At 32.4% G+C, this 27,101-nt stretch overlaps 1 protein-coding gene across 8 annotated transcripts in view; it reads left to right on the top strand.

The window, feature by feature from the left end:
- The window catches only part of Gfat1 (Glutamine:fructose-6-phosphate aminotransferase 1), a 104,112-nt gene that overhangs the window by 62,547 nt on the left and 14,464 nt on the right, over positions 1-27,101 (top strand). For 2 of the 8 annotated variants that reach the window (XM_075290970.1, XM_075290966.1), the window contains exons 5-7: positions 8,828-8,969; positions 9,714-9,740; positions 13,846-13,869. In XM_075290970.1, coding sequence (XP_075147085.1) covers positions 8,828-8,969; positions 9,714-9,740; positions 13,846-13,869 — 193 coding nt within the window. The remainder of the gene's footprint in view (positions 1-8,827; positions 8,970-9,713; positions 9,741-13,845; positions 13,870-27,101) is intronic. The other 6 variants (XM_075290973.1, XM_075290968.1, XM_075290972.1 and 3 more) reach the window with 3 other exon arrangements.

The raw sequence follows: 27,101 nt of genomic DNA, 5'->3' as shown, positions 1-27,101 counted from the left end.
AGATTCTGGATTTATAAGAACCATTTTTGTTTGAGTTTTAGAGGAATCATTAACATCTCTTGTAAGTGTACAAGAAAATTATAAAATAACGTCTCGATTTGAAATCTTAAATCTGTAGAAGTAAAATCTGGAAATTTTACATTGAGTTTCAAGCAATTTTCATGATCAGTGCGCCTTCTATACCCTCAAGAAGTGAAGTGGGTCTATATGGAGACATTACCAAATGGACCGATAAAAACTTAATCCGATACACGTTTTTGTGAGCCTAAAATACCAGAATATTTACAATTTCAGGCAAATCAGATAAAAACTACGGTTTCTAGAAATCCAAGGAGTTCAATCGGGAGATCGTTCTTATGGGGGCTATACTAAAATATGGACCGATACTCACCGTTTTCGGCACACCTATTTATGACCCGAAAATACCTCTAGATTTCCAATTTCAGGCAAATAGGATAAAAACTTCGGATTCTAGAAGCGCACGAAGTAAAATCGGTCTATATGGGGGCTATACCAAAATATGGGCCGATACTCACCTCTTTATGGTCCTAAAATACCTCTAGATTTCCAATTTCAGACAAATTTGATAAAAACTACGGTTTCTATAAGCCCAAGACAACAAATCGGGAGGTCGTTTTATATGGGGATCATACCAAAACATGGACCGATACTCACAATTTTTGGCACACGTATTTGTGGTCCAACAATACCTCTAGATTTACAATTTCAGGTAAATTGAATAAAAACTGCGGTTTCTATAAGCCCAAGAAATAAAATCGGGAGATCGGTCTATATGGGGGCTATACCAAAACATGGGCCGATACTCACCATTTTTGGCACACCTCTTTATGGTCATAAAATACCTCTAGATTTCAAATTTTAGGCAAATTGGATAAAAACTACGATTTCTATAAGCCCAAGACCCCAAATCGGGAGGTCGGTTTATATGGGAACTATATCAAAAGCTGGACCATCTTCGAACTTGACCTGCCTGCAGACAAAAGACGAGTTTGTACAAAATTTCAGCACGATTGCTTCATTCTTGAAGACTGTAGCGTGATTACAACAGACGGACGGACGGACGGACAGACGGACATCTTTATATCGTCTTAGAATTTCGCCCTGATCAAGAATATATATCTATATATATATATATATATATATATATATATATATATATATATATATATATATATATATATATATATATATATATATATATATATATATATATATATATATATATATATATATATATATATATATATATATATATATATATATATATATATATATATATATATATATATATATATATATATATATATATATATATATATATATATATATAAAATTCAATCTATGTTTGTTTATTTGTTTGTTTGTTTGTTTGTTTGTATGTTCCGAGTTGGCTCCAAAACGGCTGAACCGATTTACTTGAAATTTTCAGAGATCGTGGGGGGCGTTCATGTGGTGAAAGTAGGGTACCTCATTTTTTGACACCTGACCGCGGAGGGGGACCTCCCCTTTGTCGGACTTTTTGAAAATTGGACCAAAGTTGACCGATTTGGTTGAAATTTTCGTTGAAGAATGGGGTTGACATCTAGACAAAGATCCGCCACTTTTTATTTCGATATTTGGTGGAGGTGGGGGGCCTCCCCTTTGTTCGACTTTTTTTAAAGTACAGTGAAAAACTAAAATTCTCTAAATTATCTGAGATTTACAGAGAACATATGGTGAGGTTATGGAATTAATATGGGGTATCCGATGATTTCATATGTGGATGGGGAGGGGGACCTCCCCTTTGCCCTACTTTTTGAAACTTGGAACAAAATTATGCGATTTGCTTGAAATTTTCATTGAATGTTGGGGTTGGCATCTAGACAAAAATCCGCTACATTATTTTTCGATATTTTGTCGGGGAGGGGGACCACCCCTTTGCCCTTTAGGCTTATAATTTGCTTGACATTTTCTGGGACGTTTACAAAAGATACGCTTTTCGACATTTGGTCGGGGAGGAGGCCATCCTCTAAAACTGCAAAAAAAAAATAAGTTTTCTTGAAATTTACAAAAGCAGTGGGGGAAGGTTATGAACGAAGAGGCAACCTTCCTTGCCCCACACTTGAAGGAAAGTTTCAAGAATTTTCAGGGAAGGTTAGGGGGGCTATTCACTACGGTGTTTGTCGATATTGTATCGGGGAAAGTGACGTCCCTTTAAAACAATAGAGCAAAATTTAAACATCGCCGATCTACTTGAAATTTACAGGGAACGTGGGAGGAGGTGATTAAATTTATACATGATTTTTAAATTAGTATATGATTTTTCGATATCTGGTTGGGGAAGGGGAAAATTGAAATAAACTTTGTCGATTTACTTCGATAGAATTTATAGGGACCATTGAGTAGTTGCGAAATTAATACAGGGTACGTGATAGTCCGATATCAGGTCGGAGTGGAGCGAAGGTGGGGAGAGGGTTCCCTTTTGTCCGTTTTTTTGTTTTCTTAAATTGAAAGTAGAGGGTTGTCCGTAAATGGGAACTCGGTACATAATTTTATGATTTTTGCACAGGCTTCTGCCAGACTTCTTTTTAGTAAAGAACTTAAATTTACATGAAATTGGCAGCCAACGTAGATGGTGCATCATTTCCCAACATTTTAGCAGATGTTAATGTGGTAAAATTTTTTACTACTTTTGCTTTTTCCGATTTATTGGATGGGAAACAGTAATTCTTTGTATATATGTTATTATAATATAGTGCTTAATTTTCACATATGTTGAGGAGAAGGATACCTTTCCTTGACAAACCACACTTAAAATTCACAAGAAATATCGAAGATTGCCCAACTACTTGCATACAAAACATTATATAAAAAATTTGGAGGAAAGGGTACACCCTCTCCTTAAGACGAACCGTTTTACATATGCATTCTCGCCGTATTTGTACCTATAAACGAAAAATCAAGTAGTCCGATTTGTTTGAAAGAATTCAAATCTTTTCGAATTTGTTTTCAGCACGAAGGATATAGTTGACTAAGTTAACGCAAAATGTTCCTCAAAATACGTTTCGGAAGGCGCAGCGAAGCGGGCCGGGTTACGCTAGTACTTTATATAGTCGGAAATCGATATTTCGATGTGTTACAAACGTAATGACAAACTTATTATAGCCCCGTCCCCATTCTATGGTGGTGGGTATAAAAATGGTCGGGAAAAGTAGACAAAATGGTGTTCTACACCAATCAGTATCATACTGCCACCACATTAGAGATATTCTGGACATTTAGGAAGTATGCACCCAGAGAAGGAATATGATCACCTCAAACATGTTTTAAGAGCAAAATGTTATTTTTGGGTGGTGACCATGTAACATGGTTTTCTCAAACATATTATTTTCTCGGAAATCATGTATGTGCTTTCGGCAAGCAAGTTATATTTGACGAGAAAATAACATTTTAATGACAAACATGTTACATGGTCACCATACAAAAATAACATTTTGCTCTTGAAACATGTTTGAGGTGATCATATTCCATCTCTGTGTATGGAGCCTATGTATTTTTATAATACAATCAACGATGCATTAACTACTGTGTTGGAAATTTATTTAAGGAAGAATCGTTCCCATTTCGTAGTTAGTGAACTGAAAAGCATTTACTGAAATTTTAGCTAAGTTTATTTTCGTTATGGTTACGAAAAATGAACTATATTAGAGTAAAGTTTTTGAACTATGTTGAAGTTAAAATGGTCATAAAATTCACAAGACACTTTTTTCTCTGTAGGCTGAGAATTTTTTTGAGGATTTACCATTTTTGGTTTAAAGTTTTTGTTTTTGCATTTTTTCTTAAAAGCATTTACTGAAAGTATTAGGTATTAAAGTATTAAGTACATTATTTCAACTGCAATTGGTGACTCCTACTCCTACACAACAATAATCCTTAAGACGAACCGTTTTACATATGCATTCTCGCCGTATTTGTACCTATAAACGAAAAATCAAGTAGTCCGATTTGTTTGAAAGAATTCAAATCTTTTCGAATTTGTTTTCAGCACGAAGGATATAGTTGACTAAGTTAACGCAAAATGTTCCTCAAAATACGTTTCGGAAGGCGCAGCGAAGCGGGCCGGGTTACGCTAGTACTTTATATAGTCGGAAATCGATATTTCGATGTGTTACAAACGTAATGACAAACTTATTATAGCCCCGTCCCCATTCTATGGTGGTGGGTATAAAAATGGTCGGGAAAAGTAGACAAAATGGTGTTCTACACCAATCAGTATCATACTGCCACCACATTAGAGATATTCTGGACATTTAGGAAGTATGCACCCAGAGAAGGAATATGATCACCTCAAACATGTTTTAAGAGCAAAATGTTATTTTTGGGTGGTGACCATGTAACATGGTTTTCTCAAACATATTATTTTCTCGGAAATCATGTATGTGCTTTCGGCAAGCAAGTTATATTTGACGAGAAAATAACATTTTAATGACAAACATGTTACATGGTCACCATACAAAAATAACATTTTGCTCTTGAAACATGTTTGAGGTGATCATATTCCATCTCTGTGTATGGAGCCTATGTATTTTTATAATACAATCAACGATGCATTAACTACTGTGTTGGAAATTTATTTAAGGAAGAATCGTTCCCATTTCGTAGTTAGTGAACTGAAAAGCATTTACTGAAATTTTAGCTAAGTTTATTTTCGTTATGGTTACGAAAAATGAACTATATTAGAGTAAAGTTTTTGAACTATGTTGAAGTTAAAATGGTCATAAAATTCACAAGACACTTTTTTCTCTGTAGGCTGAGAATTTTTTTGAGGATTTACCATTTTTGGTTTAAAGTTTTTGTTTTTGCATTTTTTCTTAAAAGCATTTACTGAAAGTATTAGGTATTAAAGTATTAAGTACATTATTTCAACTGCAATTGGTGACTCCTACTCCTACACAACAATAATCAATCACTAAAGACGAAACGATTATTTTCTATAGCCCACGAAGAATCAAGGTAACTTCGTCAAGAAGTCCTTATACCGGGAATGAATCCTCCATTTCTAGAACAAAGTAACCCAATTGATGATCGCTTTACTGCTGGACATCAAGAAATTACAAGAGTTTCAGTTAAGATTCCTCCATTTTGCCAGCGCAAGAATTTTTGGTTTTGGTTAAAACCGAAAGCCAGTTTTTCACATCCGGCATGGTATTGAATTCCACTAAGTTTCACACCGTCCGATCGATAGATTTCTGATAGTATTCTGTCTGTATCATGACGATGTTTGTAATATAATTTGGTTAAAATTTTATAAAATTAACCTACATTTTATAAAATTCTCAAACCCACTATGAAGGGTATCGTCTTATGTCCACATTTGATTTTCATGAAAATATCCATAAACTACTACGCTCACAAAAATAACCTGATATAGGTTGAAAGTCGATAATACAAAATCGTAGATTTATGTTTATAGTCTCACGACGGTGTGCAATCTCCTACTGCAATTGATTTTCTTAAGGTGTATTTCTGTTTTATACAAACCATCAGAAAATCTTGTTACGATATTAAATAAGTGAATTACATCCCAAAAAAAATTAACATAGTCACCTGAAGTAATTTATTTTTAAAACTTTTAAATAATTTTTTAACCCCTTAAATGTCTTTCTTGATTTGAACAGTATTCTTTTTTTTTTGCTCTTTGATGCATTACCAGCAAAATATGAGATTTCTTATATCTGTGTCATTTTCAGTAGTTTCCTATACAGTTTCTTCTACCAAAACATTCCATTACGACATGGAAGCTTACAAACGAGAAGAAAACCAAAACCACTAAAAGGAAGCAAACCAAAAGAATTCGAAATAAATTCAATTAATTTCGAACGAGAAAATTAAATACAAAATGACCTCAAAGTTTGTGTTCCAAAATCTTTCAAATTCACTTATACAGAATGGGCCTGTAAACATTTTTTAAAAATATTTCGAATATTATAAATGGCTCATGCTAGATTATGAAATTCTATACCACAAGCAATTTGACTGAAGTTTTACAAGTTTAATAGACACATTGAAACATTACTTTGTGTCTAATTTCAATATGATAAGCTGGTAAATAATAGTAATATGAGTAGTATCTCCATATTTGTGGTAAATGGGTGATACATACACTAAAACAAAAAAATGTATTTCGATTGTTTGTACGAATGTAGTGGACGATGGAGTCGCTGGACACAAATTAATTTCTCTTGACCCAGGTGACAAAGAACGACAAATCACAATCGACTGCGTATGATGTTCTATAAAACGAGTTTAAGTTAATTTAAACTCGTGAGGAAAGAAATCAAGGAAAAACAAAAACACAAATGTTTTAGGATGGAATCCAAATGATTTGATTTATTTCTGACAGAATTCGTTCTCACCAGTAGAAGTGGTGATTAGGAATAGCACTGAACTTAACTATCTATCGACGGAAGTTGCACTTATTTTTAGTAGTTCTTATTTAAAGCAAAAATTTGTACATTTTCTTTGTTCATGACATTTGGTTATAGGCGCGCTGTCGCATGGTTATCAATCTTTATGATGACTTTTTGAATGTACCGATTCAAACCAAGTTATGGATGAAGATTTTTAAAATAAATTAATTTCGACTTGAACAGATCCAAAGATTAGACCTTCCTTTAAGGATGATGAATTGATTCTGAGCCAAAAATGCGGGTTTTTTAATAAAGATTTTTTTTAGGGAGGTATGAAGCTTTAAATCTAGGCTATATTAAATTAATACAGATTCCATTTTTCGAATTTTCATGTCCTTTTTGCGATTTATTAGCAAATCTATTCATGTATATATAAATGTCAGATAAAACAAGTATATACGGCCGTAAGTTCGACCAGTCCGAATCTTATGTACCCTCCACCATGGATTGCGTAGAAACTTCTAAGAAAGACTGTCATCCACAATCGATTTATCTGAGGGATACATATAACTATAGACCGATATGGACCTAGTTAGGCATGGTTGTTAACGACCATATACTAGCACAATGTACCAAATTTCAACTCACTCGGATGAAATTTGCTCCTCCAAGAGGCTCCAACATCATATCTCGGGATCGGTTTATATGGGGCTATATATGATTTTGGACTGATATGGACCACTTTTGGCATGGTTGTTAAATATCATATACGATCACCAAATTTCAAGCAGATCGGATGAATTTTGCTTCTCCGTTTATATGGGAGCTATATATAATTATGGGCTGATAGGAACCAATTCCTGCATGGTTGTTGGATACCATATACTAACATCACGTACCAAATTTCAACCGAATGGAAAGAATTTTGCTCTTCCAAGGGGCTCTGGAGGTCAAATCTGGGGATCGGTTTATATGGCGCCTATATATAATTATGGACCGATTTCGACCAATTTTTGTATGGGAGTTTGAGGCCATATATTAACACCACGTACCAAATTTCAACTGAATCAGATGAATTTTGGTCTTCCAAGAGGCTCCGGAGGTCAAATCTGGTGATCGGTTTATATGGGGGCTATATATAATTATGGACCGATGTGGACCAATTTTTGCATGGTTGTTAGAGACCATATACTAACACCATGTACAAAATTTCAGCCGGATCGGATGAAATTTGCTTCTCTCAGAGGCCTCGCAAGGCAAATTTGGGGGTCCGTTTATATGGGGGCTATACGTAAAAGTGGACCGATATGGCCCATTTGCAAGACTATCCGACCTACATCAATAACAACTACTTGTGCCAAGTTTCAAGTCGACAGCTTGTTTCGTTCGGAAGTTAGCGTGATTTCAACAGACGGACGGACGGACGGACATGCTCAGATCGACTCAGAATTTCACCACGACCCAGAATATATATACTTTATGGGGTCTTAAAGCAATATTTCGATGTGTTACAAACGGAATGACAAAGTTAATAAAAAAAAGTGACAAAGTAAATAAAAATTAAAGATTTCATTAATTTTGAAGATTTTTTTCAGACTTATTAAGTTAACAAGTTAACCTTTGACCAAGTTAAGTTGAATCAATTAAATGACTTCATTGTAAAATTGTATATCACAGAAATGCGGATTGGTCTTAATACGAGTACAATATTTTTTTAGGGTATCAAGTATGCAAAACCTATATATAAAAGAATTGCATCTTAAATGTATCTCTAGTGTCATTCCGCACTGCGTTTGTTCGGATTAATTTCCCAAAAACAATTAAAGTAAAGACAAAGTCTTTGGACTTGGTAAGCTTTTTTTGGTAGGAACGAAATGCCCGTTTTTTACAATGTAGTTTTTTAAAGACAAAAAATTTAATATATAACAAGCGTAATTGCCTTAAATTCATTTTATTTGCTCTTAAAGAATTTTTTTTAAAGACAAAAAAATATTTCGTTTGTCTGAAATATCTATCCTAAGAAAAGAAAATTGTTCTTTTCGTCAACTTTTATCACAAGAATAAGATACTTTCCTTCAACACAATTTTGTTTTTATTACGATAGAAAAATTCCGAACAATTTTCGTTGGTTCAAAATTTCATTTTGGTAGGGAAGAATCTTATTTTTGTGTGTGCTGCAAGGATTTTATCCTCATCATTATATTTAAGTTTTAAATTACTGATGTTAATATCTTTTATACTAAAAAATGTCATACTGTGAAGAAAGCAAGCTTGAAATAGAATATTCTACTGAAATTTGATTTTCTCTATATATTTTCCTCCTCTAGTATCTTGCAATTATAAAAACTCATTAGGGTATTGCATTGAAACTGATTTCATATATACTAACTTTGTCTGTTTCGTTTGTATCATTGCAGGAAGGTGCATTTGCTATTGCCATGAAATCGAAATACTTTCCCGGTGAATGCGTTGCTTCCAGACGTGGTTCTCCATTGTTGGTTGGCATAAAAACTAAAACTCGTTTGGCCACGGATCACATTCCCATCCTGTATGGAAAAGGTATGATTATCAACTTAACTCAGGGGACCATAGTCCATTGATTGTTGTCAGTGTTGTTTTTTCCTGTAATAACCAAGTCTCAGCATAGTGCGGCTGGATGTCAATTGTATTCTAACTTTGAATTCATGTTCCTCGTCTTCCTGTGTCCTCCTATCTGTGTTCAGATTAATAAGTCCAATGTCTTCTCTTTTTTTTTCTTTTCTCTTCCTATACTATCCTCGGGTGAATCTGTGTTTGTTGAATGTGCATATGTGTGTGTGTCTGTGTGCGCGGTTGCGGGTGTACGCGTGTTGTATGCGGTTTGCCTATTATATTTACTACTACTACTACTACCCTACTACTGCCTCTACTGTCTTCCATACGCACCCAATCATCTGTGTTAAATTCATCCGGAAATTAATGCGATGTTCGCACTTACTTTCGTCCATGCCTTATGAATTTTCGTACGGTTTTGTTTACGGGTATCTACGAATATGAATCCCTTCGTTTGGGTGTATGCGTGCGTGTGTGTAAATATAACGGTTATTGGGTCGTTCATGATTCCCCGAAAAAACTCTTAACGGCTCTTCATCGGAACTGCTTGTGGCGGCAACAATACGAACCGTGTCTATCAACTCCCTCTCTACTGCCGCTCACAACCACATTACTATCTTTATGTGAAACTACTCTCCCTGCTACTACTACTACCACTACTACCGTATTGTACTGTACTACTCCTACTCTTTTTGAACGCGATGTTTATAGACGATAAGAAGCAACAAAGTGAACAAGGTAGTTGCCATATTATAATATTTTTCCTTAACTGCTTGGGCATGGAATATACATTGAGTTGGTCCTAGAAAGGGCGGAAACGTTATATTTTTTTTTTGCTTCTATCCGGAAATGAAATATGTACGACTAACATAAGGGTAATGGTGAAGGTGATTACTAATACATTGGTAAAATCTAATACAAAAACAAGCATACCTCACACATATATGTAGATGTGTCAAAACGATGCATAGTGGTTTGTCTATTTGAAACTTTTCGAATGGTCTACAATACATTTTAACGAATTTTGTAATGGGTGTTTGTCTTGAAATATATGGGCTAAAAAAATATCAATTTTACTTGAGGGATAAGGATGTAAAATTCGAAAATGCAAATTTTTTTTATTTGTATTTTCCTAGTCTCACAGTTCGACTAATCAACTTAGGATAATTTTGAAAATTGATTCAAATTCTTTTTTGTTTAATTTTAAAATCAATAAATAGACTGTTAGTAAAAAATCGAATTTGGTTTAAGAGTAAAACTTTACGAATTACAACAAAAAAAAAACTAAAAATCTAGCTAGAAAAATCTACTTTTCCAAATTTGGAAAAATTTGAAATATTGACATTATTCTTTTCATTAAAATCCCTACTTAGATAATCCAGTTTTTCTAACGTAATCTAAAGAAAATAGTTTTATCTAAGTGTGTATGCATACACTCAAAAAAAGTGAACTCTCTAATTCACTAGAGCCAATTTAACTTTATTTTAGTTCATGGAGTTATTACGTTTGGTGAAAGTTTCCTCTACTCTAATAATTTTTTTGTGTACGTTAGTTAAATTAACTAAAACCGAGGAAAAAAATATACACAAATGAAGGATAAAGATTAACTAAATTCGCGCCTTCCACAAAATAGTTCAATATTTCTTTAGATTTGTAAATTTTACTACAAAATTGAACTCCAATTTTTTCCTTCAAAAACAAAATTTTCTTTAACAAATGAAAAAACTTTATTAAAATACTAATAAATTTTGTTGAATTTGTCGAAAAATATTTACTTATTTTTATGACATCGGCGTGATGCCAGCGTTTGTTATGCTGTTTTTCTAAAAATATTCAAAATTTTCTAAAATTAACTGACATTTTTCTCCCTGGTGGGTTCACTGTTTTTTCAGAAAGAATATTCAAGGTTTGTAGTTTAGGGTCCTAATTTCACAATATCACAAATTGAAAATATACATAACATAGCAAATCTCCAAAATAAAAATACTAAGCAATTCATTATTCGCCTTACACTCAAAAAAAGTGAACTCTCTATTTCACTAAAGCCAATTTAACTCTAGATGAGTTCATGGAATTATTACATATGGAGAAAGTTTCCTTTACTCTAATATTTTTTTGCGTATGTTAGTTAAATGAACTAAAAAACGGGAAAAAATTATACATAAATGAAGTTAAAAGATTTACTTCTCACAAAATAGTTCATTATTTCTTTAAATTGGTAAATTTTACTACAAATGCATCCATCATGAACTTCGTATATCACTAAAGACATTCTTGCAATTTTGAACTCCAATTTTTTCTTTCAAACTACAAAATTTTCTTTAACAAGTGAAAAAAATTAATTATATCCAATAAATTTTCTTGAATTTGTTGGAAATTATTTACTTACTTTTGTGATATCGGAGTGATGTCAGCGTTTGTAATAAGGTTTAGTTAACATTTTCTAAAAAAATTAAAAATTTTCTAAAATTAACTAAATGTTTTCGTACTGGTGGGTTCACTGCTTTTTCAGTGTACAGGGACCATAACAATATACAACATGGCAAAAAATATTGATCTAATACGGAAGATTATTAAATTTTAGTATATGAAATTAAGGACATATTTATTTAAAATAATGTCAATTTAATTTAAAGAAAGTTTATAATTTTTTCTACAAAAAAAATTCATTTTGGGTGTCCTAGTTAAACCTCTGTTAACGTTATAGGCCTTTGAAGTAGGACAAACTTTTCTTAACGTAAAGAAAAATATTTTAAATATTTTAATTTTCCATAAATAATTGATGTATTGAATATTTATATTCAAGATAAATACGCTTCAAATGTAGGCTGAGGCTTTTCATATTTGGTTGAAATTTTTTTTTGTTGGAATTCAAACCCTTTTTACTTTGATGCATCTGTTAATTGCTATGAATAGCTTTATTAATATATCACAAAAAATGCATCCCTAAAACATCATCATTAGCATAAAATTAATACCAAAACCCTTAAAGGAAGGCCAAAAACTTTGGAGTGTAAGGAGCTGAAAAGCATATGATGATTTAGCAAAACGGAAATAGATGCTTGTATGACGGTAACAAACTAGAAGCTCATATTTCATGAGAAGGCTATTCAAAGAACGAATGACAGATTGGAAGATTGCAATTCAGAACAAAAAAAAAAGAAAAAATTGTGTGTTTACACACTAAAAAAAAGCATGCCCCGTTCCAAAGATTTTGTCTTTGTTTTAAAAATTTTGGTATTGATTCCGAGCCAAAGAAGCAGAGAATACAAGTAAATTTAATTCTCTTTTAAATTTGGGTTTTGTGTACTTGCTTCTAGGAAGCAAATTTTAATTCTTCGTTTTTTTCAGCTTTTTTTCTTCATATGCTGTCGAAGTCCTTTAAAAACGAGTTAACGACAACTTTATTTTCCAAATTCAGACTCGACTTCCAGTTTAAAGTAAAAAACGTCTTTAAAATAAAGTGTTAAAAAACATGTCCTATTTTTGAACGATTTTTTGCTTTGTAGTCAAGATGCAAAAAGATAACAAATTTAAAGACAATTTCATTAATTTTAAAGAAATTTTCTAAATTATTAAAGTCAAGTTGACCTTAGCCCAAAATTTTTTTCTTTCATGTTATGATACCAATTTTTAAGTCAAATCACATAATTATAAGGACAATACGACTTCATTGAAAAGTTTATCGACTTTTGGATAAGAAAAAAAATCTTTATATTAGAGAAATGCGTCTTCTATGTTATGCTAAGCAAAATTTTCATTCATATTTTAAGGTCATGAAATCTTTGACCTTACGACAATATTTTTTTTAGTGTAGCTTTAGGGAATAGGTGAACCTGGGAAATGTTAAGGTTTTGCCAATATCTTCTCTCCGGTTAACATTAACGGAAAAAATTTCAGCAGTTTACTTCTATCCAAAGATTAACTTTTTTCGTTTATGTTATTAAACTGAAAATGTTTGCCTTTACAATAAGAAAAAAAATAGCTTCGTTTCAAAGACATGGAAGGACTCGAAATTCAATGATGTGCAGACAGAATTTTGTTTTTTAAACAATGAGTATAAAATTTTATCCAATTGAAATTTCTGTGTTTAAAAAATATATTTCCTTAATATTGTGTGTTATTAAGTGAAAATTAACTAAATTTTAGCTGTAGGAAGGGAAAAATAATCACCCAATTGCTTGAAGGGATTGTTTGCATTTGAAATTCTCCTCGAACTTCTGTAACTTAAACTTCAAATGTATTTTTCGCTACCCCTACGAAATGGACAGGAAATTTTGCCTAATGAAAATTCCCTGAGGTATTGTTATCGTTAAAACTGCTTTATTGGCATTCGTGAGAGCCCTATAACGGCATTAAGGTCTAACAAATGTAATCTTTTTTGTTTCACATTACTATCCACTGTGGCATATGGACACGCATATGTGTATGTGTGCTTGGTGTCAGTGAGTATGCAAAATATTATATTATTATTATTAAGTATTCAATTTATTTAGTTGTTATTTTTTGTTACAGCCCCATATAATTTCATCCTCCTCGCATGCAATAGATTGTTGTAAATAGATTATTTATGAGTTTTCCCCCCTACTTTCCCACTGAAACCATTTGTAACAATCAATGAACTTTCTAAATATTTACTTTTGTTATTTTTCTTTCTCTCCCCTTGGCCTTTTTGAAAAAAAAACAAACAAACATACGTGTGTGTGTCTATGTACGTGAATCTTTATTAAATATAAATTACAATACCACAAAAACAAACAATAAAATTCAATAATTTATATGGTTAAAAAAAAAAAAACAAACAAACCTAAATGAACAAATCGAAAAATTAACTCATCTAAAGAAACTGTAACCGGCAAACCACAAGGTAAACAAACAAATCAACCTAATACACATACACACCTATACAGGGCTATTTCATATGAAGTAGTACCAGCTCCAACCAATAGTGTGGGCGGTGTGGTGTATATGTGGATAGGGGCCCTAATGTAAATTTAATACCAAAATCAATACCGGTTGTGGCCAGTAAATAAATTTGACACATTCTACACATCAAGAGCTTTTAAATGAAATTTCTTATTTGCTTATCTCTATCTCTCTCTCTCTTGTGGCTAGCCACTCCACTCTAGCTCTGTGTCACTATTTTGTTTTGTATTTCATTTTATTGGAAATTTTAACTAACTTTATTGTTTAAAATTTATATTTTATTTCATCGATATGTAAATAAGACCAAAAAACTCACTTTGTATTTGCATAAGGATAAGCTTTATATATACATACATATATCAGACTATGTACATATGTGTCGGCATTCGATTGTATTTGTAATATATCCATATATGACTGTGTGTATTTGTGTATACATATCGACGGAGCAAATGTATATTTATGATAAGAGGATTTAAGCAAATATTATCATTTGCTTATTTGTTTGTATAACGTGTTTGGTTGTTTAAACACAAAAACCAACTTCCGAAAATTTGTTGGCTAAATTTGAAACTACAAATCATGACCATTTTGTAAAGGCAAAACTTAAATTATGCTAAATTTATTACCCTTGTTGTTTTTCCATGGGGAATCTATTTTAAAATGCAATAGATATTTTTTTTACCTAATTGCTTTTGTGCATACATACTTGTATAGAGTTCTTGCAATTGGCTCAAATTATTATCCATTTGTTGTAAAAATAAATTCTAAATCATTTTCTCTAAATCAGGTTAGTTACACCGAAAGAATTTTCTTCGTAAAAAGAACGAAAAATTTCGTTAAAAGTACGAAATTTGTCATTGTTTTACAACCAAAGAAACTTTTCATTAAAAGTACGAAATATTTCGTACTTTTTACGAAGAAATGTTCTTCCAAAATTTTCGTAGTTTGTAAGAAAAAAATTCGTACTTTTTATGAAGAATCTTCGTACTTTTTATGAAAAATCTTCGTACTTTTTATGAAACAATTTCGTTCTTTTTATGAAAATGTTTCGTACTTTTTATGAAAAATTTTTGTAGTTTTTATGAAAAATTGTCGTACTTTTTATGAAAAAATTTCGTACTTTTTCTGAAAAATGTTCGAACTTTTAGAAAAAAAATTATAGTCGAAAGTGCATTTGGTTGTAGTTGCAAGTGTGAAAAATGACATCACTACTTTACATCTTAAGTTTTTCAATAATTTTTAGTTTTATTGCTTCACTTTTATTCGTAGCGCGCTATCACCCAAATGAGAAGTAGCATAGACTTGCATAAAAAATAGAATAAAGGAATACACTCAAGCACATTATAAAAGACAATTTAATGCCGCGAACGGAAATTTTACAACTTCAATGATACTTCTTCGTTATTTCAAAGAAAATGTTTCGTACTTTTTATGAAGAAATTTTAACGCAGAATGTTTCGTAAAATATTCGTAAAAACTTCTTCACAAAATTCATGAAATGTGAAGAAAGTTTCGTTAAAAGTACGAACTTCTTACGAAGAAAAGTTAATGTAGAATGTTTCGTAGAAGTTTCGTATATTCGTAAAATGTTCTTCGTAAAATTTACGAAAATGAATGAAAATTTCGTTATTTTAATGAAGAATTCAGGAAGAATAATTAATGAAGAATTCTTCGTAAAATTAACGAAGAGAATTCTTTCGGTGTACAGTTTACATACTGAAAAAAAATATTTTAAGCACAAAAAATGCCTGTCCTTACAATACCAATGGCATGTTTGAGCAGCTCAGACTACTATTCGACTTTAAAATTGTTATTTTTATATATCGTTTGAGTAGAGATCAACTTGGCTTTAACCCTTTCACTATTGAGTTAAAAGTGGCGTATGCAAATAATTCAGAATTTTTTTATACCCTCCACCATAGGATGGGGGTATATTAACTTTGTCATTCCGTTTGTAACACATCGAAATATTGCTCTAAGACCCCATAATGTATATATATTCTGGGTCGTGGTGAAATTCTGAGTCGATCTGAGCATGTCCGTCCGTCCGTCTGTTGAAATCACGCTAACTTCCGAACGAAACAAGCTATCGACTTGAAACTTGGCACAAGTAGTTGTTATTGATGTAGGTCGTATGGTATTGCAAATGGGCCATATCGGTCCACTTTTACGTATAGCCCCCATATAAACCATATAAATTGGTCAACATCGGTCCATAATTATATATAGTTCCCATATAAACCGATCCCCAGATTTGGCTTGCGGAGCCTCTAAGAGCAGAAAATTTCACCCGATCCGGCTGAAATTTGGTACATGGTGTTAGTATATGGTCTCTAACAACTATGCAAAAATTGGTCGAAATCGGTCCATAATTATATATAGCCCCCATATAAACCGATCCCCCAGATTTGGCTTACGGAGCCCCTAAGAGAAGAAAATTTCACCCGATCCGGCTGAAATTTGGTACATGGTGTTAGTATATGGTCTCTAACAACTATGCAAAAATTGGTCGAAATCGGTCCATAATTATATATAGTCCCCTTATAAACCGATCCCCAGATTTGACCTCCGGAGCTCATTGGAAGAGCAAAATTCCTTCGATTCGGTTAAAATTTGGTACGTGATGTTAGTATATGCTATACAACAACCATGCATGAATTGGTTCATATCAGTCCATAATTATATATAGTCCCCTGATAAACCGATCCCCAGATTTGACCTCCGGAGCTCATTGGAAGAGCAAAATTCATCCGATTCGGTTGAAATTTGGTATGTGATGTTAGTATATGGTATACCACAACCATGCATGAATTGGTTCATATCAGTCCATAATTATATATAGCCCCCTTATAAACCGATCCCCAGATTTGACCCCCGGTGCCTTTTGGAGAAGTAGAATTCATCCGATCTGGTTGAAATTTGGTACGTGATGGTAGTATATGGTATTTAGCAACCATGCCAAAATGGTCCATATCAGTCCATAATCATATATAGCCCCCATATAAACCGATCCCGAGATTTGGTTTTGGAACCTCTTGGAAGAGCAAATTTCATCCGAGTCATTTGAAATTTGGTACATTGTGCTAGTATATGGCCGTTAAAAACCATGCCTAACTAGGTCCATATCAGTCTATAGTTATATATAGCCCTCAGATAAATCGATCCCCAATCACACAAAAATTGGTCCATATTAAGTTCATAATTGTATATAGCCGCCATATTTCAATTCTGGCTCCCTACGTACCGTGCAACAGTCCATATCGATTCGTAATTATTTGTATACTTACCCAGCAAAAAAAGCGTAGCCAAAAAAGTAATGAAAATGTTCTTTTTGGATCCGGAAGTGATGCAAAATTGACGCAGAAGCGATGAATTTAACATGGGCTTGTCATAGGACGGAAGTCCCCCATTTCAACAGCCGTTGCACTGAATTTGCATCACTTCTTTAGGTGTGATCCGAATTCAATGTTTTGGATGCGAATTAAGAAATTTTGTGATATTTCACAAATAAATAATTTTAAAATTTTTTTTTTATGAGTTTTAATGCATTCTTGCGCTTGTGTGGAACGTTCGGCATCAAATATTTTCAAAAATTCGCAATTTTTTCAGAATGGATTTAGCATTTTTTCCGACAAAACTTAAATGATTTGTACCATTTTATGAATTCTTACTCTGTTTTAACCTATTTGAAAAAAAAAATAAAATTACCCATTAAAATTATGAAAAATTTAATTAAAAGAACTTCCTGGGTAGTTAAAATAAAGAACATCATTGGGAGTGCATATTCTGGAAGTGCTTTTAAATTTGTGCGTTAGGAAGAACTTCCAATTTTTTTTCCTGGGTACCTACACATACCTTTTTTGTCTAATATATACCACGTATGGACTAACTCACAATTTAGAAAACGATTTAAGATACCACAACCCAAGTAATTCGATTGTGGATGACAGTCTTTCGTAGAACCTTCTACGCAATTCATGGTGGAGGGTAAATAAGATTCGGCCTGGCCGAACTTACGGCCATATATACTTGTTTTATTCTAGTGTTGTAAAGTACAAAATAATTATTTTTAGGGCCGATTTCCCAATGACTTGTTAGTATCTATCGTCTCGATAAACCAGCTGATTCCTTAAGTGTTACAGGACCGAATCTTAAATACCCAAAACATAGGCCGATAAAAAACGATCTAAAAGACCTCTAGGCTTCTAATTTCACCCAAATAACGAGTGATCGATCTATATGGGGTCTATACACCGAGAATTATCTTCGTTAATTTTACGAAGAATTCTTTATTAACTATTCTTCGTGAATTTTTCATTAAGACAACGAAATTTTCATTCATTTTCGTAAATTTTACGAAGAACATTTTACGAATATACGAAATATTCTACATTAACTGTTTTTCGTAAAAAGTTCGTATTTTTAACGAAACTTTCTTTAAATTTCATAACCTTTGCGAAGAAGTTTTTACGAATTTATGAAAATTTTACGAAACATTCTGCTTTAATGAAAAATTTCTTGGGTTGTAGAACAATGACAAATTTCGTACTTTTAACGATTTTTTTCGTTCTTTTTAATAAACCAACCCCCTTATCTTGAATATCTATACACCGAAATATTTATTTATTTATTTGCTTGAGATTGGAAATCTAGATGTATTTTTGGTCCATAAGTAGACGTGCCCAATATAGTATTTATATATCGGCCCATGTATTGGTATACTTGATCCAAAAAACGAATGGATGCAAAATTTCCGAACGATTGCTTCATTATTGAAGGCTGTGTGGTGATTACAACAGACAGACGGACCACGTTATATCATCTTAGAATTTCTCCCGATCATGAATACAGATATAATGTATCTATATTCCTCCTGGATGGACATTGGTAGGCAAAGTAGTCAACGTACTGATACTATTATACCTCATTTACATTACACTTCCAAAATCCATTTTAACTAGATTTCAACTGTCATATGCTTTATAAAAAGAGATTTGAAATCCACTTTTAGTAGATTTCGAACCTAATGTGAATATGCTATTAAATAAGATTGCGGGTTTCGCATATATTTAATATTTTGAAATAGAATATACTAGATATTGCTTGGTAAATATACATAAATACCAGTAAGAAAAAGTTCCACTTTCAGTTGCAACTGCGGTTGTTTGGAAACTGGTTTTAAAACTGTTATTCATGTTTTGTAAAATTTTCCAACACGAAGCAAGAAAGTGCTTGATATAAACGAAATAGATAGTGATTTTGAATTAAAAAACAAAGTATAGGAATCGGACAAAGTTTGCGATTCCCGTTTTCTTAACGTTTTATTTAATTTGTGTGTAGGAAATATATCTGAAATAGATTTAAACTCTGCCAAAATTTCCCGTATCGGATTTCACGGATTTTGATTTTCTATTTTTTGTATTATTTGCGAGCCATAGATAAATACATAAATTAATAATTTTTAAATTTCTTTCTATTAATTAAAGTTTCGCAATAAGTTTGGTATTTGTTTGTGCTCAGAAGTTTTTATTTTTTTAGTTCTGAAAATTATATATTTTTTTGGTGTAGAAAGAAATCTTAGTAACACAATTTATTTTAAATATGAAATAATTAAAGGTAATATGTTTATCTATTCGGGGTTAAAGGTTTACCAGATTTGGTTCATTGAATATATTTTTATTTTGTTATTTGTTCTCAATAATTCAATTCTTATAAAAATAAAATTGATTTCATGCATGTCAGTATTTCAAATGATAACAATGGAATGTAGAAAATGCAGAAATTTCTAGCATTTCATGAAATATCAATAGAAACGACATGAAAAACATTACTAAAGGACATTGCCAAAATGACGGTATAAACATTTGGCATTTTCTCTTGATAGGCCACATACATATATTGATAATCAAAAAAATGTTATTGCAATCAGAATTTACATATATGTATAGACATGTGTATATGTATGTATGTATTCAATGCATATTGTAAAGAAATTTCACAAAGAAAAATAAATTGTCCTGAAAAAATTCCAAATGAAATTCTACAGATTACTGAGGTCAGAGATAAATGTTTTTTCTATTTGTTAAATTGTCAATAGAAATTAGAAATTTGCTTACCATTAGAAAAAAGATTTAAAGTTTTGTCTAATCGCAAAATAAAAAAATGATAATATGCGGGCTACCTTTTTAAAATAAATACGTATAAAAACTACAAAAAATAAATACGTATAAAAATATAACATTAATCAACAAAATTTCATAATCTCTGTAAGTGAATTCCATTTTATTTGCCATATAAACTGAGAATGGGCTAAATCAAAAATTCTACAAATAAAACAAATTTACATTAGGCTTATGTTCGTCATTTTGTATAACTACGCTCAAGGTAAAAAATTTAAAGCAATTTGTTTTTCCGGTATAATCTCTCTATGAATGTTGCGGATTATACAGCGAGAATCCAAAGCTTGAATTTTCAACTTTTTTTGTAGTTTGGAAAGTTTTACTGTTCCAGTTTTTTGAAAATTTGAAAAGGTTTACATTCGTTATTTAAAAATTTGTAAATGTAGACTTTCCAATTTGGCAATTATTGACAAGTTGACTATTAAAGTCAAGATTTTCCATTTCTTAATAGTTTTCTGCAAAAACTATAAATCACAAATAAATTTAATTTAAAATCGACTTTTAACTTTGTCATTCCGTTTGTAACACATCGAAATATTGCTCTAAGACCCCATAAAGTATATATATTCTGGGTCGTGGTGAAATTCTGAGTCGATCTAAGCATGTCCATCCGTCCGTCTGTTGAAATCACGCTAACTTCCGAATGAAACAAGCAATCGACTTGAAACTTGGCACAAGTTGTTATTATTGATGTAGGTTGGATGGTATTGAAAATGGGACATATCGGACCACTTTTACGTATAGCCCCCATATAAACCGACGCTCAGATTTAGATTGCGGAGCCTCTTGGAGAAGCAAAATTCATCCGATCCGGTTGAAATTTGGTACATGTTGCTAGTATATGGTCTTAACAAACATGCAAACATTCGTCCACATCGGTCCATAATTATATATACAGCCCCCATATAAACCGATCCCCAGACTTGGTTTGCGGAGCCTCTAAGAGAAGCAAAATTTATCCGATCCGGTTGAAATTTGGTACATGGTGCTAGTATATGGTCTTTAACAAACATGCAAAAATTCGTCCACATCGATCCATAATTATATATAGCAACCATATAAACCGATCCCCAGAATTGGCTTGCGGAGCCTCTATGAGAAGCAAATTTTATCCGATCAGGCTGCAATTTGGTACATGGTGTAAGTACATTGTCTCTAACAACTGTGCCAGAATTGGTCCATATCGGTCCATAATTATATATAGCCCCCATATAAACCGATCCCCAGATTTGGCTTGCGGAGCCTCTTGGAGGAGCAAAATTCATCCGATCCGGTTCAAATGTGGAACGTGGTGTTAGTATATGGTCTCTAACAACCATGCAAAAATTGGTTCACATCGGTCCATAATTATATATAGCCCCCATATAAACCGATCCCCAGATTTGGCTTGCGGAGCCTAAAAGAGAAGCAAATTTCATCCGATCCGGCTGAAATTTGGTACATGGTGTTGGGATATGGTCTCTAACAACCATGCAAAAATTGGTTCACATCGGTCCATAATTATATATAGCCCCCATATAAACCGATCCCCAGATTTGGCTTGCGGAGCCTAAAAGAGAAGCAAATTTCATCCGATCCGTCTGAAATTTGGTACATGGTGTTGGTATATGGTCTCTAACAACCGTGCAAAAATTGGTTCACATCGGTCCATAATTATATATAGCCCCCATATAAACCGATCCCCAGATTTGGCTTGTGGAGCCTATAAGAGAAGCATATTTCATTCGATCCGCCTGAAATTTGGTACATGGTGTTGGTATATGGTATCTAACAATCGTGCAAAAATTGGTCCACATCGGTCCATAATTATATATAGCCCCCATATAAACCGATCCCCAGATTTGGCTTGCGGAGCCTCAAAGAGAAGCAAATTTCATCCGATCCGGCTGAAATTTGGTACATGATGTTGGTATATGGTCTCTAACAACCATGCCAAAATTGGTCCACATCGGTCCATAATTATATATAGACCCAATATAAAGCGATCTCCAGATTTGGCTTGCGAAGCCTCAAAGAGAAGCAAATTGCATCCGATCCGGCTGAAATTTGGTACATGGTATTGGTATATGGTCTCTAACAACCGTGCAAAAATTGGTCCACATCGGTCCATAATTATATATAGCGCCCATATAAACCGATCCCCAGATTTGGGTTGCGGAGACTCAAAGAGAAGCAAATTTCATCCGATCCGCCTGAAATTTGGTACATGGTATTGGTATATGGTCTCTAACAACCATGCAAAAATTGGTCCACATCGGTTCATAATTATATATAGCCCCCATATAAACCGATCCCCAGATTTGGCTTGCGAAGTCTCCACGAGAAGCAAATTTCATCCGATCCGGTTCAAATTAGGAACGTGGTGTTAGTATATGGTTGCTAACAACCATACCAAAATTGGTCCAATCACACAAAAATTGGTCCATACCGGTTCATAATCATGGTTGCCACTAGAGCCAAAAATAATCTACCAAAATTTTATTTCTATAGAAAATTTTGTCAAAATTTTATTTCTAGAGAAAATTTTGTTAAAATTTTAGTCGGTTCATAATAAAATTTTCATCATTGTCAAAATTTTATTTCTATAAAAAATTTTGTCAAAATTTTATTTCTATAGAAAATTTTGTTCAAATTTTATTCGGTTCACAATCATAGTTGCCACTCGAGCCAAAAATAATCTACCAAGATTTTATTTCTATAGAAAATTTTGTTAAAATTTTATTTCTTTAGAAATTTTTGTCAAAATTTTCTTCCTATAGAAAATTTTGTCAAAATTTTTATTTCTATAGAAAATTTTGTGAAAATTTTATTTCTATAGAAAATGTTGTTAAAATTTTATGTCTACTTTGTCAAACTGAATTATATACGTATTGGATCGATCTTTTTTGATTTCATATATACCACGTATGGACTTACATACAATTTAGAAGATGGTGTGAGGAGGTTTTAAGATACCTTGCCATCGGCAAGCGTTACCGCAACTTAAGTAATTCGATTCTGAATGGCAGTGTTTAGAAGAAGTTTCTACGCAATCCATGATGGAGGGTACATAAGCTTCGGCCTGGCCGAACTTACGGCCGTATATACTTGTTTTAATTTAATATATACCACGTATGGACTTACTTACAATTTAGAAGACGGTGTTAGGAGGTTTTAAGGTACCATGCCATCGGCAAGCGTTACCGCAACCCAAGTAATTCGATTGTGGATGGCCGTGTTTAGAAGAAGTTTCTATGCAATCCATGGTGGAGGGTACATAAGCTTCGGCCTGGCCGAACTTATGGCCGTATATACTTGTTTTATATTAAAATGCCGACCTATCAAAAAGTGCGATTTTATACAAAACCGACAATCGGTGAAAAACGAAAAACCGGTCCACCGGTTTTGATCACTCTAATGGTAATGTTGCCCAAATGTATGCTATCCGTCAAGCCATATCCAAGGCTTTGTTTTTCTTCTATCGAAAATACACCGAACCCTTTTTGAAATTCGATGGTCCAGGTGCACAAAAATCTTGGTCTGAGTCTATGAATAAATTTCTTTGAGAGTGAACGAGGTGAATGTGCTGTGGCCGCAATCAATTCATTGGCATTTTCGATTGGTAAATTGATCCATTTGAACTAAAATCGTGTGAATTCTCTGAAAAAACAAAAAGTAAATACAATTGCAATGCAATTGATGGAGTACAAATTCTTTCCACAATGTGAAAATTAAATAATGCATTTAATTTGTCCATGTATTGTTAACGAAAATAGTGGAGCTAATTATGGGAAATTTCGGGGAATTGTTGTTTGTTTTTAAATGGCTTACAATGAGGAAAAGGCAAAGCCGTGGCTTTCATAAATGTGTTGGAAGCCGCTTAATATTTTATTATATTCCACTATATGGAAATAAATAAAGTACAACTATTTTTAGTGATATTAAATTTTGAATTTATTATTCTCATATAGCCTATTAAACTAAATAACATTGGGGTTAGAAATCTATTATGTGGAAAATATGGGAGAGGAGACAAACATATGTGCATAAATTCATGTACAGAAAATCACTATAAATATTTTTCATATTTTATGGATTGAAAGCATAGATCAGAAAAATATTTATCACCAAAAAATATATGCCATTGTTGTCATAGTTGTTGAAAAAAAAATAAATAAAAGATGTTCAGTGGTGTTCTAAACAATTCAATAATGATGGCCACATTTCTACTTCATCTACATGAAGGTTTTTCTAAATTTGGTCCTTCATACCAGCTAGCTTCCTGTTTGGTTTTGGCAGTAGAAATATGTCCTTTATTCTCAATTTAATAGGAATACCGTTATTAGGGCTGTTTCTTTTAGTACTGGACATAAAATTTTTATGAGCTATCTAAAGCATCGTTGCACTTGAGCCATATCGAAGACATCTTCCCCTTAAAACCTTCAGTAAAGAGAAGTATTTTTGTAAATTTCTGAAATTTCTAAACTATAAGATTTTGTAAAAGTCGGCTTTCGACTTACATATGTGAGTGAATAAACCAAACAGCCTCCAGAGGTTACATTTATTTTCTATTCAAATATTAGCCAAATACAGCGTAAGGATTCAAAAATCTAAGTCGACTTTTTGTGATCTTCAAAAAAGTCTAATATACTTTAGATTTTTTTTTTTTTTTTTTTGAAAATAAAGTCAAAACGACTAATCGACTTTGGATGTTGGCCACATGGTGATATAATGATCAAAAACGACTAATTGAACTTTAACGAAATAGTCGAATTTGCAATTGAAAAGGGAAAGTGATGTAGTCCTTTTAATGCTGAAAATTCATCAAGCAATCGAAGTCGGCTGTGAATAAACGTAGAAATCTAATTTATAAAAAAAAAACGAAATTTGGGAAACTCCACCTTATGTAGAAGTCAATAGTTGACTTCTCGACACTCATTATGATCGCTTTAGCAGCACTAGCAAGGCAATTGGACTATCACTGTCGTGAAGAAAAATCCCAAATGGATGCCTGGTCGCAGCTCCATACAAATGGAGTCAATATTTTATCTATCTGTCGAAATCCCAAAGACCTTTCTTCCATTGTTTAATTAAAATCAAACGGTTATGGACAATTTAAAATTATATTGCAGTAACTCTTTAATAAACCGCATAATGTAAATATTTCATTTATTCCTGTAAGTTTGTTGTGGTGGATATTGACTCTCCTTTATGGTTGAAATAATGCCTTGCCGAGTCCTAGTTAAATATCGTTGACGAGTCAAAGCCATTAATTTGATTTACTTAATTATTTTAAATGTGATTAACATTATGTTGGCTTATTACATTTACAAATTATTACATTGCCTTAATCCAAAGGCATGTTATGAAAATATGGCATTTATTTTAATTGCATATACCTCTGTGGCAGAGAAAACAATAATAAAATACAATGGCAATGAATTTATTTTGTGACAGATCGAAAAGTTAATTTTAATAAAAATATAAGGATTATTTATGTGGGTGAAAAACAAGGTGAGCTAATAACAATAATTAAGTAAGCAAGAGAAAGAGCAAAGAACACAAAAGTGTCAAAATTTATAAAAGTTTTGTATTAATTCCTTGTATTAATGTGGCTACCTAAATATCGATTAAGTTTTTATGCTAATAATTTTCTTTGATAAAAATAAATCTTATGAGATTGACCATAATAATGGTATTAAATAATGGCTATAATAGGTAATGTTAACGTAGCCGACCCTACGTGAGACCATAGGTCAAACCTTATGAATTAACGTACCGTCACATTTGAGGTGTATTACTAAAAAGAAAGTTCGTTACTTTGTGATCTTTTTTGTAAGTTGTTGTGATTACATTTTCACCGATTTCACCTAAAATATACCTTGCATTCGATTGACTAAAAAGTTTTAATCCTATAGTCTTACATGTGAAAATCGTTAGTTTCATGTATATGAGAGTTACACGCAAAGAAAAAAAAAAACGTTTGGAAAACGTGTACAGAAAACGTTTTTCTTTTGTTAGAGTTTTTTTAATTGCTTCGAAAACTATACACTTTTATCACCAAAAAAATTCGCTTGTTACAAAATTTTTATTTTTTCAATAAAAAAAGTTATTTTTGAAGTCCATTTCGTTTATATCAAACACTGTTCTTTTCTGACTTTAGGTTTTTAATAAGACACATTATACAGTTCATACTAAAAATTTAATATAGTAGAATGTAATGTTGAACATTTTTTCGGAATCTTCCGACCATATCTGGAATATATGTAAAAAAAAAACTTTGGTCGAATCAGGGATCGAACCCACGACCCTTGGCATGCTAGTTGGACGTAGCAAACACTGCTCCACGGTGCCCAACTAAACGTATTTTTCTGTTAAATAAACTTTGTTTAATCGTCTCGTGGGCGCCGCAAGCTATGCTATATAAATATAACTTCTACATTGTTTGTATTACAGAAAAAGGTGCTAATAACTAAAAAAACTTCGTGGAAGTGAGAAAGATGTGAGGGAAAATGCAATTAGCTAATTTTTTTTTTTTTTGAGGTAGTCTTTATGAAATTGTTTTTACATCCTGGAAAAAATAAACGTTTATCACAAAAAGTATATACTTTTCTTCCAAATACACTTCCTTTCAACGAAAAGCAAATGAGAAACGAACTTTGTTTGTCTAAAATTTCGTTTGGGAGGAAAGAATTTTTCTTTTGCGTGTAGATATAAATCTGAACGGAAATGAGTTATATTTTGAATGCCAATCGGGAATTGATTGCTGTCGGTTTGTCGATATTTTCTCAATTATAAAATATATAAACCCAAAATTAGGCAATATGGTTTTCTTTAATGAGAAGTTAAAATTAAGCATGAATTTAAGTTAGAGACTACATACATTTTTCGTTATAGGTAAAATAAATGCTCGCGATTTGCAATTCCGAATATGGGAACATATCATTGTTGTCGGCTATATCAACTTATCATATAATCAATGAATCTTTAGGGAAACAAAAGTTATAGGGTA

Source organism: Haematobia irritans, chromosome 1 (assembly GCF_050003625.1).
Source record: "Haematobia irritans isolate KBUSLIRL chromosome 1, ASM5000362v1, whole genome shotgun sequence".
Taxonomy (NCBI): Eukaryota; Metazoa; Arthropoda; class Insecta; order Diptera; family Muscidae; genus Haematobia; species Haematobia irritans.
The sequence above is the reverse complement of the archived record's forward strand: the minus strand, read 5'-3'. Positions and strand labels throughout refer to the sequence as shown.